This window comes from Schistocerca gregaria, chromosome 2, assembly GCF_023897955.1.
Source record: "Schistocerca gregaria isolate iqSchGreg1 chromosome 2, iqSchGreg1.2, whole genome shotgun sequence".
Taxonomy (NCBI): Eukaryota; Metazoa; Arthropoda; class Insecta; order Orthoptera; family Acrididae; genus Schistocerca; species Schistocerca gregaria.
This window is the reverse complement of record NC_064921.1, coordinates 505879065-505894015: the sequence shown is the minus strand read 5'-3', so window position 1 is coordinate 505894015 and position 14951 is coordinate 505879065. Positions and strand designations below refer to the sequence as shown.

Here is a 14951-nt window from a genome sequence, read left to right as displayed (position 1 = left end):
GGATCAGACTCTGAATGTGGCTCTCCAACAGGGATACGACTTCCTCAAATCCTGCCCTGAAATGAGATCCATCCTTCATGAAATCCTCCCCACTCTACCAAGAGTGTCTTTCCGCCGTCCACCTAACATTCGGAACCTCTTAGTTCATCCCTATGAAATCTCCAAACCACCGTCTCTACCCTCTGGTTCCTACCCTTGTAACCGCCCCCGGTGTAAAACCTGTTCCATGCACCCTCCCACCACCACCTACTCCAGTCCTGTAACCCAGAAGGTGTACACGATCAAAGGCAGAGCCATGTGTGAAAGCACCCACGTGATTTACTAACTGACCTGCCTACACTGTGACGCTTTCTATGTGGGAATGACCAGCAACAAACTGTCCATTCGCATGAATGAACACAGGCAGACAGTGTTTTTTGGTAATGAGGATCACCCTGTGGCTAAACATGCCTTGGTGCACGGCCAGCACATCTTGGCACAGTGTTACACCGTCTGGTTTATCTGGATACTTCCCACTAACACCAACCTGTCAGAACTCCGGAGATGGGAACTTCCCCTTCAGTATATCCTCTCTTCTCGTTATCTGCCAGGCCTCAACCTCCTCTAATTTCAATTTGCCGCTGCTCATACCTCACCTGTCTTTCAACAACATCTTTGCCTCTGTACTTCTGCCTCGACTGACATCTCTTCCCAAACTCTTTGCCTTTACAAATGTCTGCTTGTGTCTGTGTATGTGCGGATGGATATGTGTGTGTGTGCGCGAGTGTATACCTATCCTTTTTCCCCCCTAAGGTAAGTCTTACTGCTTCCGGGATTGGAATGACTCCTTACCCTCTCCCTTAAAACCCACATCCTTTCGTCTTTCCCTCTCCTTCCCTCTTTCCTGAAGTAGCAACCATTGGTTGCGAAAGTTTTAATTTTGTGTGTATGTTTGTGTTTGTTTGTGTGTCTATTGACCTGCCAGCGCTTTTGTTTGGTAAGTCACATAATCTTTGTATATAATATAATAGAGGGAAACATTCCATGTGGGAAAAATATATCTAAAAACAAAGATGATGTGACTTACCAAACAAAAGCGCTGGCAGGTCGATAGACACTCAAACAAACACAAACATACATACAAAATTCAAGCTTTCACAACCAGCGGTTGCTTCTTCAGGAAAGAGGGAAGGAGAGGGAAAGACGAAATGATGTGAGTTTTAAGGGAGAGAGTAAGGAGTCATTCCAATCTCGTGAGCGGAAAGACTTACCTTAAGGGGAAAAAAGGACAGGTATACACTCGCATACACACACATCTCCATCCGCACATACACAGACACAAGCAGACAATGGTCGCTTCATCAAGAAAGAGGGAAGGAGAGGGAAAGACGAAAGGATGTGGGTTTCAAGGGAGAGGGTAAGGAGTCATTCCAATCCCGGGAGCGGAAAGACTTACTTTAGGGGGAAAAGAGGACAGGTATACACTCGCGCGCACACACACATAGACAGACACTGAATAAAAGCTTGCAAAACCCCTTGGTCGTTTTTTTTACTAAAACTATTGAATACCATTACCTTATTTAAATAGGCATAGTAACATACAGCAAAAAAGCTAAGTACATGATTGAATACATACGTTGATGAAAGAAGTTTGGTTTTGTCTAGGAAAGGTTGATAATTACACATTTCTGTTTAAATAGTTTTGAAGCAGACCACAGATATGAGCAAAATTTCAAGTATTCATTAATGCTGTAGAAGCTGTTGTTTATTAGTAGATTTTCTTGTTATTTTTTGAATGTATTACTGTTTGGTGTTTTTTTGGTGCTGTCTGGCAGTGCACCGTGCAGAATTTTTGGTTTGTAAACAGCACTTTCCTCATATATTGATTTTCTGTGAACATCTCTATGATAGTCATCCCTGTTCCTTGTTTGATAATAGTGGATCTCATTATTCAAAGCTGAAGCATGTGCTTACAAATATAAATGTAGATGGTAAAGTCATGATTTTAAATTCCTTAAAGATACCGGTGCTCTGTAAGTAACATCACTTATTAATCTTACAGCTTTCTTTTGGAGCTTAAAAGACTGCTTTGCAAAAGAGGTATTGCCCCAGAACACTATGCCATACCCCAGTAAACTATGCATGTATGTGTAATAAGCACTTAACACTGTTTCGGTATTAGAGCAATTTTTAAGCACTCTTAATATGTAACAGGACTTGCTTAATTTTTTTGTCAAGCATTTCTACATGTTTTTCCCATCTTAGATGCTTCTTCACTCATAGTCCTAAAATTTTTGTGTGATTCTTTTGCTGAATTTGGCTATTTGATAATGTTAATTGTACATTGGTCCTATTTTTGTTCCTTATATGGTTGAAGTTCATCCATACAGTTTTCTTGTAATTGACAACTAGACAGTTATCTTTAAACCATTTTTCTGCCATTTCTGCTGTTTTATTGATTTTTTGCTGCATCTCGTAATCATTCTTCCCTTTTATAATGAAGCTGGTATCATCAGCAAATAATATGGTATCAGCTGTTGGAAACTGTTGAGGTAGATCATTAATAAAAATCAAGAATAACAATGGTCCCAATACCAAGCTGTGGGGCACCCCATTATTAATTTTTATATATTCGGAAGGGTATACATTTTCATTACCTGTTTCGGTGGTATCTTAGATATGGTATCGTCAAGTCCTTTACAAAATTGTTCAACCTCTTTAGGGTTCTTCTTGTTTTTGATATTCATAGGAACATACTCATTTATGATTTTTTGTGCTTTGTTTCCGTATTTGAAAGTCACAATTGATAATACTTCTGGTGCTAATTATGCACTTGCAATTGATTCTATATACCTCTTCTTTACTATGAATCAAGTCCACAATGTCATAGCTCCTAGCCTATTGCTGTCCCTTGTGCACTCTATAATCTTCTGGCTTAGAAGGTTCTTCATTGGTGAATTTAATTTCCTGTAATGAGAATATGTTGATGTTGTGTTCATCTAATATTCTGGTTACTCTTTTGATTTTGCCAGCTTCTATTAGTGCATTTATGTCCTCTGAGCATATCATGTGCTTGTTCTTGGTATGTAGTATGTAGTCTTGGGAAGCTCTAACTCTACAATGCTGCATCATGTTTTGATTGCTCCAGAATCTGAAAACCTGTTTGTGTTGGCCATTCTGACAAAGGATTGGCTACCTTTTGGAATATTTGAATGTAGTTTCCATCATGCATAAGCGAAAAAGTCTTACAGAAAGACAGCTGTCATCTCATCTTCATTCTTACATCTGAAGCCATTAGTCTCAGAGGTTTCTGCCAGGTTGCTCCTCTGGATTATGGACACTGTGCTGAAACCACTTCCAACCTGGAATCAAAGGTTGTTTGCTAGTTTTGATCCAGCCGGGATACTACATTTCCTCCTATCTGAGAGGCATCTCTCCATATTCCACCTGAGAAGGTGTCGGGTAGGGAGCTGTGGCAATCCCATATGGGAAGTCAGCACAAACAGATATTGTAATTAGGTCAGATAGTGTAATATTTGTGTGAACAGTCTCCTAATCATGTAAGTGTATCCTTAATAGTTTTATAAGCTGCTAATTGTTTTCTTCATTGATATTTCAGGATTATTACAAAGCCATCCACATACTTTCGGATACTGACAAGCCTACCTATTTTGGTTTGCCTAGCAACATTGAACGCTCTTGGCAGAAGACAGTGAGCAAAGTTGTCATCTCTGAGTTGAAAAGTATGTAAATTTATTGGTTTTTCCATAGATTCTTTAATGAGTGGGGAACATAGTTGAAGTAATTATTAGAGAGCATAATTTAGTCCTTGTCTATTTCTTTGTACTGCAAATGGTGCTGTTGTTCTACAGCAGTTAGACATTTTTTATATAGTGTTATTTAAGACAAGCTGCATTTTGCATCTTGAATCAGCATAATACATTTATTTTCATCAGTGCAGTGTTTCTGACAATGCATTTTTGAACACTGCAGCTGTATTGATGAAGATATAAATGTATTATGCCAATTGAAGATAGGTGAAAATTCAAAATGCAATCAACACACACACCTTTCTGATGAAACCATAAATTTATATCACTGATGTTGGTTGAAAACCCTAAATGTGCTCTGGGATAAATAAAGCTACATAAAAAATAGATGATTGGGTATTTCTTCAAGCAGTTTAATCTACATCCATTGAACTTATTCATCACTGCAATGCACATATAAATTAATATTTAGTATTAGGTGTACATTTAATAAGTGATTTTACTGAAATAGAAAATTATATGTGGGAACATCAAGATCAGCTCTATAAAATTATGAAACAATTAAGTAAACAGAAAGGAGATAATCTATAAACTAACATGATTTTAGAATAAGAATAATGAGATCATTTAAAAAAGTTATGGATGAGCTGTGAAAAGAAACTTTGGTAGTGAATGAACCAAAAATTATTCTAGCTCAACCTGACAGCATATGATTTATTTATTTATTAATTATCTAAAGGTTTCTGATAGTGTTCAAAGAGACTTCTGTGGGATATTTTAAAAAGAGGAGTCATACCAGCCCACCTTATTAATGTAATACACTCACTGTATAGGTACAATTCTATAATAGTAAGAACAAATGATACTGATAAACTTACTGCTAATATAAATCAGTGAGACAGACAAGGGTGCCATCTGTCAACATGACTATTTAACATATGTATAATGAAGTCACCACAATGCAGCAAATGGATTTAAAGAATCCTTTTATAATATTTGATGATAACTTGAACACAGAGTTACCATATAAATGAAACCACATTTCCAGTTAATGTAATATGAAAATATTTATGGAGAAAACTGAAACACTGACCTTCCATAGTGCAAACCCAGTCTGAGAAAAAATAGTTGTTGTTGTTGCAATCTTCAGTGCAAAGACTGTTTGATGTAGTTCACTATGCTACTCTATCCTGTGCAAGCCCCTTCACCTCTGAATAACTGCTGCAACCTACATGCTGGTAAACACGCTTATTGTATTCATTTCTTGATCCCCCTCTGTGGGTTTTACGTCCCCACATGTTCCCCCAAAACTAAATTGATGATTTCTTAATGTCTTAGGACGTGTCCAATCAACTGATCACTTTTTTTAATCAAGCTGTGCCACGAATTTCTTGTTTCATAAATTTTATTCAGTACCTCCTCATTATTTGGTAACAGCCTTGCCACAATGAATAAATTGGTTCCCATGAGATCACTGAAGTTAATCGCTGTCGAGCGTAGTCGGCACTAGGATGGGTGACCATCCAGGCCGCCATGCGCTGTTGCCATTTTTCGGGGTGCACTCAGCCTCATGATGCCAGTTGAGGAGCTACTCGACCGAATAGTAGCAGCTTCGGTCAAGAATACCATCATAACAATTGGGAGAGCGGTGTGCTGACCTCATGCCCCTCCATCCGCATCCTCCACTGAGGATGACACAGCAGTCGGATGATCCCAGTAGGCCACTAGTAGCCTGAAGACAAAGTGCTACCTCCTCATTATTTACACGATCTATGCATCTAATCTTCAGAATTCTCCTGTAATGCCATATTTCAAAAGTTGCCATTGTCTTCTTGTTTAAACAGTTAATCATCCATATTTCACTTCCAAACACAGCTACACTCCAAGTAAATACCTTCAGAAAAGACTTCATAATACTTAAATCTGAATTTGATGGTAACAAATTTCCCTTCTTCATTAAGTATTTTCTTACTATTGCTGGTCCACATTTTACATCCTCACTACTTTGGCCTTCATCAGGTATTTTATTGCCAAATAGCAGAACTCCTGTACTATTTTAGAGTCTCGTTTCCTAATCTAATTCTCTTAGGACCACCTGATTTAATTTCACTACATTGCATTGTCCTTGTTTTGCTTTTGTTGAAATTCATCTTATGTCCTCCTTCCAAGATGCTGTCCAAGTCCTTTGCTGTTCCTGACAGAATTACAGTGCCATCAGCAAACCTCAAACTTTTGACCTCTTCTCCCTGAATGTTAATGGTTATTGCAGAAAAATTATTGAACCAATCCAGAGTTTATGTATTTGGTCTTTCACAATCCTTGTCATAAATCATAGAATCCCAACATCAAACTTATCAGATTTAGACATTTCGTGGGAACAGTACAACAAAAACTGGGCCACAAAGTATTGACATGACTGAGCCACAACCTGGAGGATTGTTTCCTAAATGAATTTTTGCTCTGCTGTGTGTGTGTGTGTGTGTGTCTGTGTGTGTGTGTGTGTGTGTGTGGGTGGGTGGGTGGGTGTGTAGAGACTGAAATTCAAACCATGAACTTTGAAATTTGGGGCAAGTGTTCTATTAAGTGAGATACACTAGCATGACTTGCGACCAGTCATCACAGCTTTACTTCCGTCAGTGCCTCATCTCATTTCCTTTCTTCCAGGAGTGCTAGTTCCACAAGACATGCAGGAGAAATTTTATGAAGTTTGGAAGGTAGGAGAAGTGATACTGACAGAGTAAAGGTGTGGCACTCGGTCGTGAGTCATGCTTGGATAGCTCAGTCAGTAGAACACCTGCCACAGAAGGCAGAGGCACCAGTTTCTTGACACAGGCTGGCACACAGTTCTGATCTTACGGGAAGTTTCAATAAAGATAGTACTGACATTGTGTAGTGTACCAGGGGCCTAGAAATGATGGATAGGCTTTGTCCCGCTGTAGCCCTCAGTGGTTTACAACCCCACAACAGGCCACAGCAGTCCACCTACCCCACCCCCGCGCCACACTGAACCTAGCGTTATTGTGCAGTTTGGCCCCAGAGGACCCCCCCCCCCCCCCCCCCCCCCCTTTGGGAATGTATCATACCAGATGATTGTAACCCCAAATGTTTGCATGGTGGAGTAATTATAATGTACACATATTTGGAGCCAGTGTTTACGCAGCAATCACCAGCATATTGTAACTGAGGCGGAGTAAGGGGAACCAGACAGCATTCGCCAATGCAGATGGAAAACTGCCTTAAAAATCATCCACAGGCTGGTCGGCATATCTGACCTTGACACTGATCTGCTCAGTGGATTTGTGCCGGGGACAGGCACGCCTTCCCGCTCAGGAAGCAGCACATTAGACTGTGCGGCTAGCTGGGCAAGCTCACTGACATTACAGAGATATGCAGAATCTTTAGTTATTGTTCCCATTCTGCTGTGGATGAAATGTAACCACAGCTATATAGACTTGCTGGAAATGTGTAGAAAGAGAAGTAAGCTAGCAGTTAAGTCTCTGAGATGTAAAAATTCATACGGTTTTGTTGAGATAAAAATTTGTTCCTTGCTTTAACAGTTTACTTAGTTACTTTTTTCCAGGTAGGTGCTTTCTAAGGCAAACTTGCATCTACATCTACATCTACATAGATACTCTGCAAACCACCATACAAAGCGTGGTGGAGGGTACCCTGTACCACTAGTCATTTCTTTCCTGTTCCACACACAAATAGAGTGAGAGAAAAATGACTATCTATTTGAGGCCTAATTTCTCATATCGTATCTTCTTGGTCCTTTTGCACATGCATGATTGTGGCACTAGAATTGTTCAGCAGTCACCTTCAAATGCTGATTCTCTGAAATTTCTCAGTAGCGTTTCTCTAAAAGATCATTGCCTTTGTTCCAGGGGTTCCCAATTGAGTTATCAAAGCATCTCTGTAACACATGTTGTTTGAACCTACAGATAAGAAATAAACCAGCCCACCTCTGAATTTATTTGATGTCTTCCTTCAATCTGACTGGTATGGATCCCAAAAATTCGACCAGTACTCAAGAATAGGTCGCACCAGCATCCTATATGTGGTCTCCTTTACAGGTAATCCACTCTTTCCTAAAATTCTCCCAATAAACCGAAGCCAACTATTTGCCTTTTCTACCACTATTCTAATTTGCTCATTCCATCTCATATTGCTTTGCAACTTTATGGCCAGATATTTAAATGACTTGTCTATGTCAAGCAGGACACTACTAATACTGTATCCGAACATTACATGTTTGGTTTTCCCATGCATCCATCTTAACTTACATTTTTCCACGTTTAGGGCTAGCTGCAATTCATCATGCCAACTGGAAATTTTGTATAAGTCATCTTGTCTCTTCCTGCAGCCACTCAACTTCCACACCATACTGGGTTCTATTACGTAACATGTCTTTTAGCCACTCAGATATCTCTGAACTTATTCTATATGCTTGTACCTTTTGCTAAGGTGTGACAGTAGTAGTTGTTGTATGCTTTGTGCAAAGATCTTTTCACAGATGCATGAATCTCTACTAACCTTCGCTTGTCGTCATTTATGTGTTCCCTTTTGAACCGAGAGTTCAACAGCCGCTGCTTCCTCAGCATCCTCTCAATTTTGTTATTAAACGATGATGGGTCTTTTGCATCCTTTATCCACTACTATGCACATTATTCTCCAGACCATTATTTACAATTTGCTTAAACTTTGCCCTTTTCCTCTACATCCTTCTTACTGGAAATAAGTGAATTCAGTTTACTAAGTGAGATACTAGTAACTGTTTATCTGCTCTATCTAGCAGAAATACTTTGCTAGCATTCTTGACTGATTTATTAACTTTCATAATCATAGTTGCTTATAATTTCCTATTTACAGACAGGAGAAAAAATTTGATGTTGATAACTACAGGTCTGTATGTTCAGATAATTCATTGTAATACAGCCAGTGGTTTAAGAGATAAACTGGGATAGTAATCCTGAATTTTCCTTTGTAAAGGAACATTTGAAACTGAGTTCAGTATTTCTGATTTTGTTCTGCTAACTTCCATTTCAGTTCCCATATAATCCAGAGTGTCTGGACACTAACTTTGGTGCCACTGACATCCTTTGCCTATGACCAGAATTTCTTTGTTTTTTGTGAGAGTTCTTTTAGTAAGATCCTTGTATGGCTGTACTGAACACTACACAGATTGCTCTTTTACAGCCAAAAGGGTTCCATACAGCTTTGTTTTACACCGATTGCACAGTAATAAGTTTTTCATTATAAGTTTGTTTACGGGGACTGTATATCACTGGGGTCTCTTCCAGTCCCCGACTATTGTGCTAGATTTGTATCTAGCACTTGTGCTTGATCAACTATTATTTGAAGTGGAAAGGAAGTCCGAAGTGGGAAAGTGTTGAAGCTTTCTTTAAGTGGAAAGGGCCCTCAATAAATGGACAAAAAGAAACTCTATGACATAGCAGCTCCCTCTCACAACTGGAAACTAAAGCAGTCAGAACAACAGAAGAATCTATATATCTGGGTACAAGGGCTGTGGAAGTGTTTTCTCTAATCTTTGGAAATATTTTCTTGTTGCTATCTTCTTAAGTGTCTTTCTATTCCACATTAAGTTCTGAATCTGAGACTCATCAATATACGATTTTTGGTTATGAAGACGCTGGCTGCCACATTTCTTGTTGATCAACAAGCTAGTGTAAGATGATACTGAAGCTGAATACATTAAGCTCACCATTCAAATATAGGTATTCATGACTCATGGCTGCAAGTATGAGTGTACTGAAAATGGAAAAAGAGTGGTAGCTCAAGAGATCGTAAAATTTTTGGAGTTGTTACATCACTAATGGCTACCACGAACAGTAATTGTTTGCTAATAATGGTTGGCACAAAGTGGAAGAAAATCAGTATCAGCTGACTTCTACTGATACACACTGAGTGGTGGCACAGTGCTTATTACACATTCATGAGGATGATTATTCAAATCCTCATCCAGCCTTCCAAATTCAGGTTTTCTGTGACTTCACTAAATCGCTTAAGGTAAATGATGGGATGGTTCCTTTGAAAGGGCACGGCTGATTTCCTTCTGCATCCTGCCTCAATCCAAGCTTGAGGTCCATCTGTGATGACCTCATTGATGGGACATTAAACACTAATATCTCCCCTCCATCCCCTGTACTGATACTTCTGCTCCCGGCACCCTTGTGAAAAGTACCAAGTCACATTGAATGTAAAGTATGCACCATGTATCAGTAAGTTGCTGTTGCATGGTTCTGTATTGTTTCTGATATGAAATTTCCAGTGCTGTAGAACTTTTTCATGTTCATTGCTGTTTTCTGTAACAATCCCATTTTACTTTTCTCTTCCTTTCCAGAATTAATCCTCCCAACAGAGGGTTCTCAGAAATTTGACAGAGATAAATGGCAGAAACACATTGCTCCCATACTGAATTTATGGAAGAAACTCAACCAGGTATTTAAGTTGTGCTGTTGTCTTATTCATATGAGGAATAGTCATAAAGTCTTAATTATCATGTCAAAAAATATAGTTATGTTATAAATTTCATGTTTGTTTGTAGATACATGCAAGACTGGTATGCACTGAAATTCTTGTGTCACTTAGAGCTAGAAGGGTCAAAACAAAATGTCGCAGTACATCGATAAAGAGGCACACAGTTCTGTAATTTCATCAGGTTACCTTCCATTAGGAAAGTGGGTGCACTTAGCGACTGTTGTGCGATTTATAAATTATCAAGAGCAGCAATCGGTCATCCGTTTTTTGCACATTAATTATGCAAATCCCAATTTTGGCTAGTGCCTATCCATTATCAATGCACTCTTTTCTAATCTCGATGTGTGTTAGTTCCCTGTTGTTTGTGCGTCAGTCACAGTTCAATTCAAAGAGCTATGACTGACTCTCAAACAACAGGGAAGTCATTTACAACAGATTCACATGATTCTATGTGCTGCACTCCAGTGAGTAAAAATTATATTTCTTTTTTACAAAATGAATCAATAGTGCACCTAGCAAGACAGCACATCCAATATTGAATGTTAAGCATTGCCAATTGGCACACATCAGATGTAAATGAGCAAATGTATTTTTACAAAAGAGTTTAAGGAACATAATAAAAACAATTTTTTTTTTCATTTTAGAGATTAAACTTATTATACAGTTTGACTTAGAACAGTGTAAACTGGTATGGGAGCACACCTCTGTATTAAAATGTAACTAAGTTACTGTAAAACCACTGATTGGCAAAAATCAGATAGATAGGCAATCTTTAAAATACATCATTAACAATAACAAATCCTTTCTTGTTGCAGATTAAACTTTGTGGCTAATCTTCTGTATGAAGTGTCACATTAGCACGCATAAATTGCATTGCAGTGTTTGCGTACAGAAAGACACTTATAGGCCAATGAAAACTGCTATATATATGGCATAAACAATGGCATTTATTCCCATTGCAATATCAAAAAAACCATGACTATATCATTAGTCACAAGTGGCTGTAATACACTAAAGTACTCTTGCGCTACAGTACCATAGACTATGCTCAGCAGTCATACTTTTGTTCATTGCACTTCAATGAAATATAGTATCTAATGAAACGAAAGTTACCCATGAAAAATCGTCTCAACAACTGTCATTAATTTACATACAGCTCTCTCATGCCAGAGATTAGAGTGATGGTGTTTACATTCATTCTTCCAATGAGTAAAAATCTTTACAATTTCATTACTACAGGATCACAAACCATAGCATTCGCAAACACATACAAAGACCAAAATAACTACCAGCTTATTGCAATCCAGTCATGTAAATCACTGAGAAGCAAAATCATCTCATGTTAGGAATGACTACAGTTTCTTTATAACCACTTAAAATACAGCATCAACCAAATTCTGGTGTATAGTAACCCTTTAGCTGCAAATAAAATGAAAATCCATGTGACATACTATTAACGGCCAAATGAGGATAATATGATGTCCACCAGTTATATGATATTCTAAATTTGGCTGTAGTAAGCACATTTCAGTCTTTAAACCACTGCAGTGGACAACAGTCACGTTAATGTATGGGCTACACAACTTCACCCTCTGTATTCCAATCTAGGGAACCATGCTCCTCACAATGCAAAATCACCTGTATATTATGTAAATGCCCATGGTGAGAGCCAGGTCAAAAATGATGTCAAATACTCGATGTCATTGTTACCACAACACACAGGAACCAACTGTTTGTAGTGTGTTTATGCTAGCACTACACATCCAATAGCAGGAGTTGGTATCCCCTCCCAAAGTTGTCAGTAACTACAATTCCTGTCTAAACAGAGCAAAAAACCCTTTATATCCAAAACCTACTTGCTCATTGAGTACTTTATCTGGTTCTTTGATTATATTTCTGTAAATCTCTAATTCTTCCAACTGCAGGCCTTTAGGAGCCATGTGCAGCACTTCCATTGTTTCCTGTGTTGCCCTAGCTACATTCCCTTCATTCCTTAAATGCAGGCCAAATGCTATTCTGTTATTTTGACTAACATGCTCCCTCAGCATAACTGAGAAGGACCTGCCCATCTGACCTATATAAAATTTATCACAGGATCTGCTCTTCAGCTTATAAACCCCTGATGCCTCAATTTTTGAACATTACCCTTATGAACTCCATTACTCAGTCTGTGTCTTAGTCTGTGCTTGAGGTAACCCTTTGTGGAAAATACCATTTGAAATTTGTCCAGGAAATTGGATGCGAGTTTTATATAAATAGGCCCCAAGTACCGTAAATAACCTTTTATCCTTGCTATGTGGGTCTTATTCTGCCTATGGTTTTTATATATCTTTGTAATTAAGCTACTTCTGTATCCATTTGCCACCACAATCTGCTTCAGCACCTTAAGTTCTTTATCAGTTTTGCTTTCTTCTTATGGGTGTCTGTTAATCCATGCCAGCATTGTGTGAAAACAGACCTACTCATGCTGCACCAGATGATCAGCATCACTGCAAATTATCACATCTGTTTGAGCGCATTTCCAAAAAATTGGAAAACCCAATTTACTCCCCTTTCGTATCACTGTTAGGTCCAAAAAAATTAATTTTATTATCTTTTTCACTGTCAAGTGTATATTTAATATTCCCTCCTCCTTTTACTACAAGGAGTGTGTCATGCATATAACTTTTATAGAAAGTAATTGTGTTCACTAGCCATGGATTGCAGGAAAATACCCTCAACTCTACATTATAAATAAAAATGTCCACTAGCAGACCTGAAAGAGAATTGTCCATCTCTAAACCTTCTGTCTGTGGATACATTCCACTGTGAAAAAAAAAAAAAATAAAAATAAAAAAAAAATTTGTAACTCATGGTAAACTGCATAAGCTCCATAAGCCCTATTATGTTCCCTTTCCTCATGGCGCTATTGTGCAATAAATTCTCTTTTACATTTCCATATAGAGAGTAACTATGTCAGGGGAAGCTATATCATACCCCTGTGAGTTGAATTTCCTGCCTCACTAGGAAAGACTGTGCTATTGCCACACTATGTTTTTTAGAACTTACACACATTTTTAAGTTTTCTAAAAAGTAACTTACCCAGTTATGCTATGGATGAATTCGTGCTGTTAACAACGACATGCGTGCTACTGTTCTCTGTATGCAACTTTGCCTGTGCATTCAAAGGGGGTAATTTAGGATTCATACTGATAACTTTACATTTCTCCATGTGGAGTAGCAGGAATTGCATCTCTTCCACTTTATTTTTGGTGACCACATGATAATGTGTAGTGGGATCTTTAACCACTTGCTTCATCTCATTTTCCTTTAAGAATGGCAACACTTTATTCCTATGTTCTGCTTCAAAAATAGTCACTGAAGTAGCATCCTTATTGGCCTTTATTATTATTGTTTATTCTTACATAATTTGCAATTTATTCCATCTATGAGCTGCATTTGACCACTTTCACTAACATCCTGTTCCCTTGTAGTTCCCTAGACAAAAGTTGCTGTGCCTTAACCACTACCCTTGTTTCTTTCAAAGCTTTAAGTTTTCGCTGAGCACATGCTGACTTTACTTCAGCTATAGCTGGATCTGAAGAGAGATGTACAGAGAAAGCTGCAATCCCTTATTAAGGACTGCCATCTCTTCTCTTGTAAAGGATATGTTGATCAAGTTTACCACAGTATCAACCTTGGTATGGATCTTCTTTCCATCACTATAGACTTCATCATTACAAACCTGCTTCCCACTTAAATGTTTAATTTTGCCATTGCCCTTCAAAACCAATTCCCTGAGTTTATCTTCCACTACTTTCCCAACCTTCTCATAGAAAACTGTCCCCATACACTTTTAATTTGCAGCACACTTGTCTGTTGTCACACACTGTACACAGTCCTATATGTTCACTGCATTTGTTCGTAAAATAATGCCACACAAAACTTTACCACTTACACTGTTTCCAGTAAAATGATATGCCACTACTTGTTTCCATCTGGAAGAGATATGATGCAAGAGGAAAACACAAACATGTGTGGCAACACCTTCATGGCTTGGAAGCATAACATGGCCAGTAAACTCACCTATTCCCACATCAATTTCCCTGCTTGGAGTAATTGACATTTTATCAAGCAGTAGAACACAGTCACATTCTTTTTGCTCATACACTCAACTTTTTATCTGAGAAGCACAATGCCTTGGTCTAGAATACCAGAACTGAAGTTTAAATCTTGAAGTCTCATCCTTAGTGTTTGTTGACATGTCAATGGAAAACCTGAACTAATTAAAAATCAAATCATTTGCTACCACATACAAATTTCAACTGAAGAGCTTTTGTCACACTACTCACTGTCCATTTCACTCTCTTCTTATTTAAACTCTCCAGCTGATTGTCATTGAACAATGTTTTTAGTTTATGTGGAACTGAGTAACACATACTGTGGAGTTTCTTTTTTAGTTGTGTATTCTTCAATGTAAGACAATTGACCTCCTCTTTGAGAGCTGAAATCTGTCTGTTGAACATGAATGTAATCTGAGAGTTCGCATTCTACAGGTTTACTTAAATCACTGTCTTGCACAATACACATTCTTTTAACCTTTCATAGTATGTGAGAAAAAAACTGTTGGTATGGCGTTGGACTTGAGCTTCCTCTTGGCATGGACCTTCACTTTCTCCCACTGATCATCAGTGAAATGTGTCCATAATAAATAAGAAAAAGAAA

The 14951-nt window shown here is 38.2% G+C and overlaps 1 protein-coding gene across 1 annotated transcript in view; it reads left to right on the top strand.

Annotated features, from left to right (window-relative positions):
* The window catches only part of LOC126328907 (cytoplasmic dynein 2 heavy chain 1), a 906666-nt gene that overhangs the window by 879088 nt on the left and 12627 nt on the right, over positions 1-14951 (top strand). The window contains exons 70-71 of the mRNA XM_049996078.1: positions 3599-3722; positions 10111-10208. Of these exons, the coding sequence (XP_049852035.1) occupies positions 3599-3722; positions 10111-10208 (222 nt within the window). The remainder of the gene's footprint in view (positions 1-3598; positions 3723-10110; positions 10209-14951) is intronic.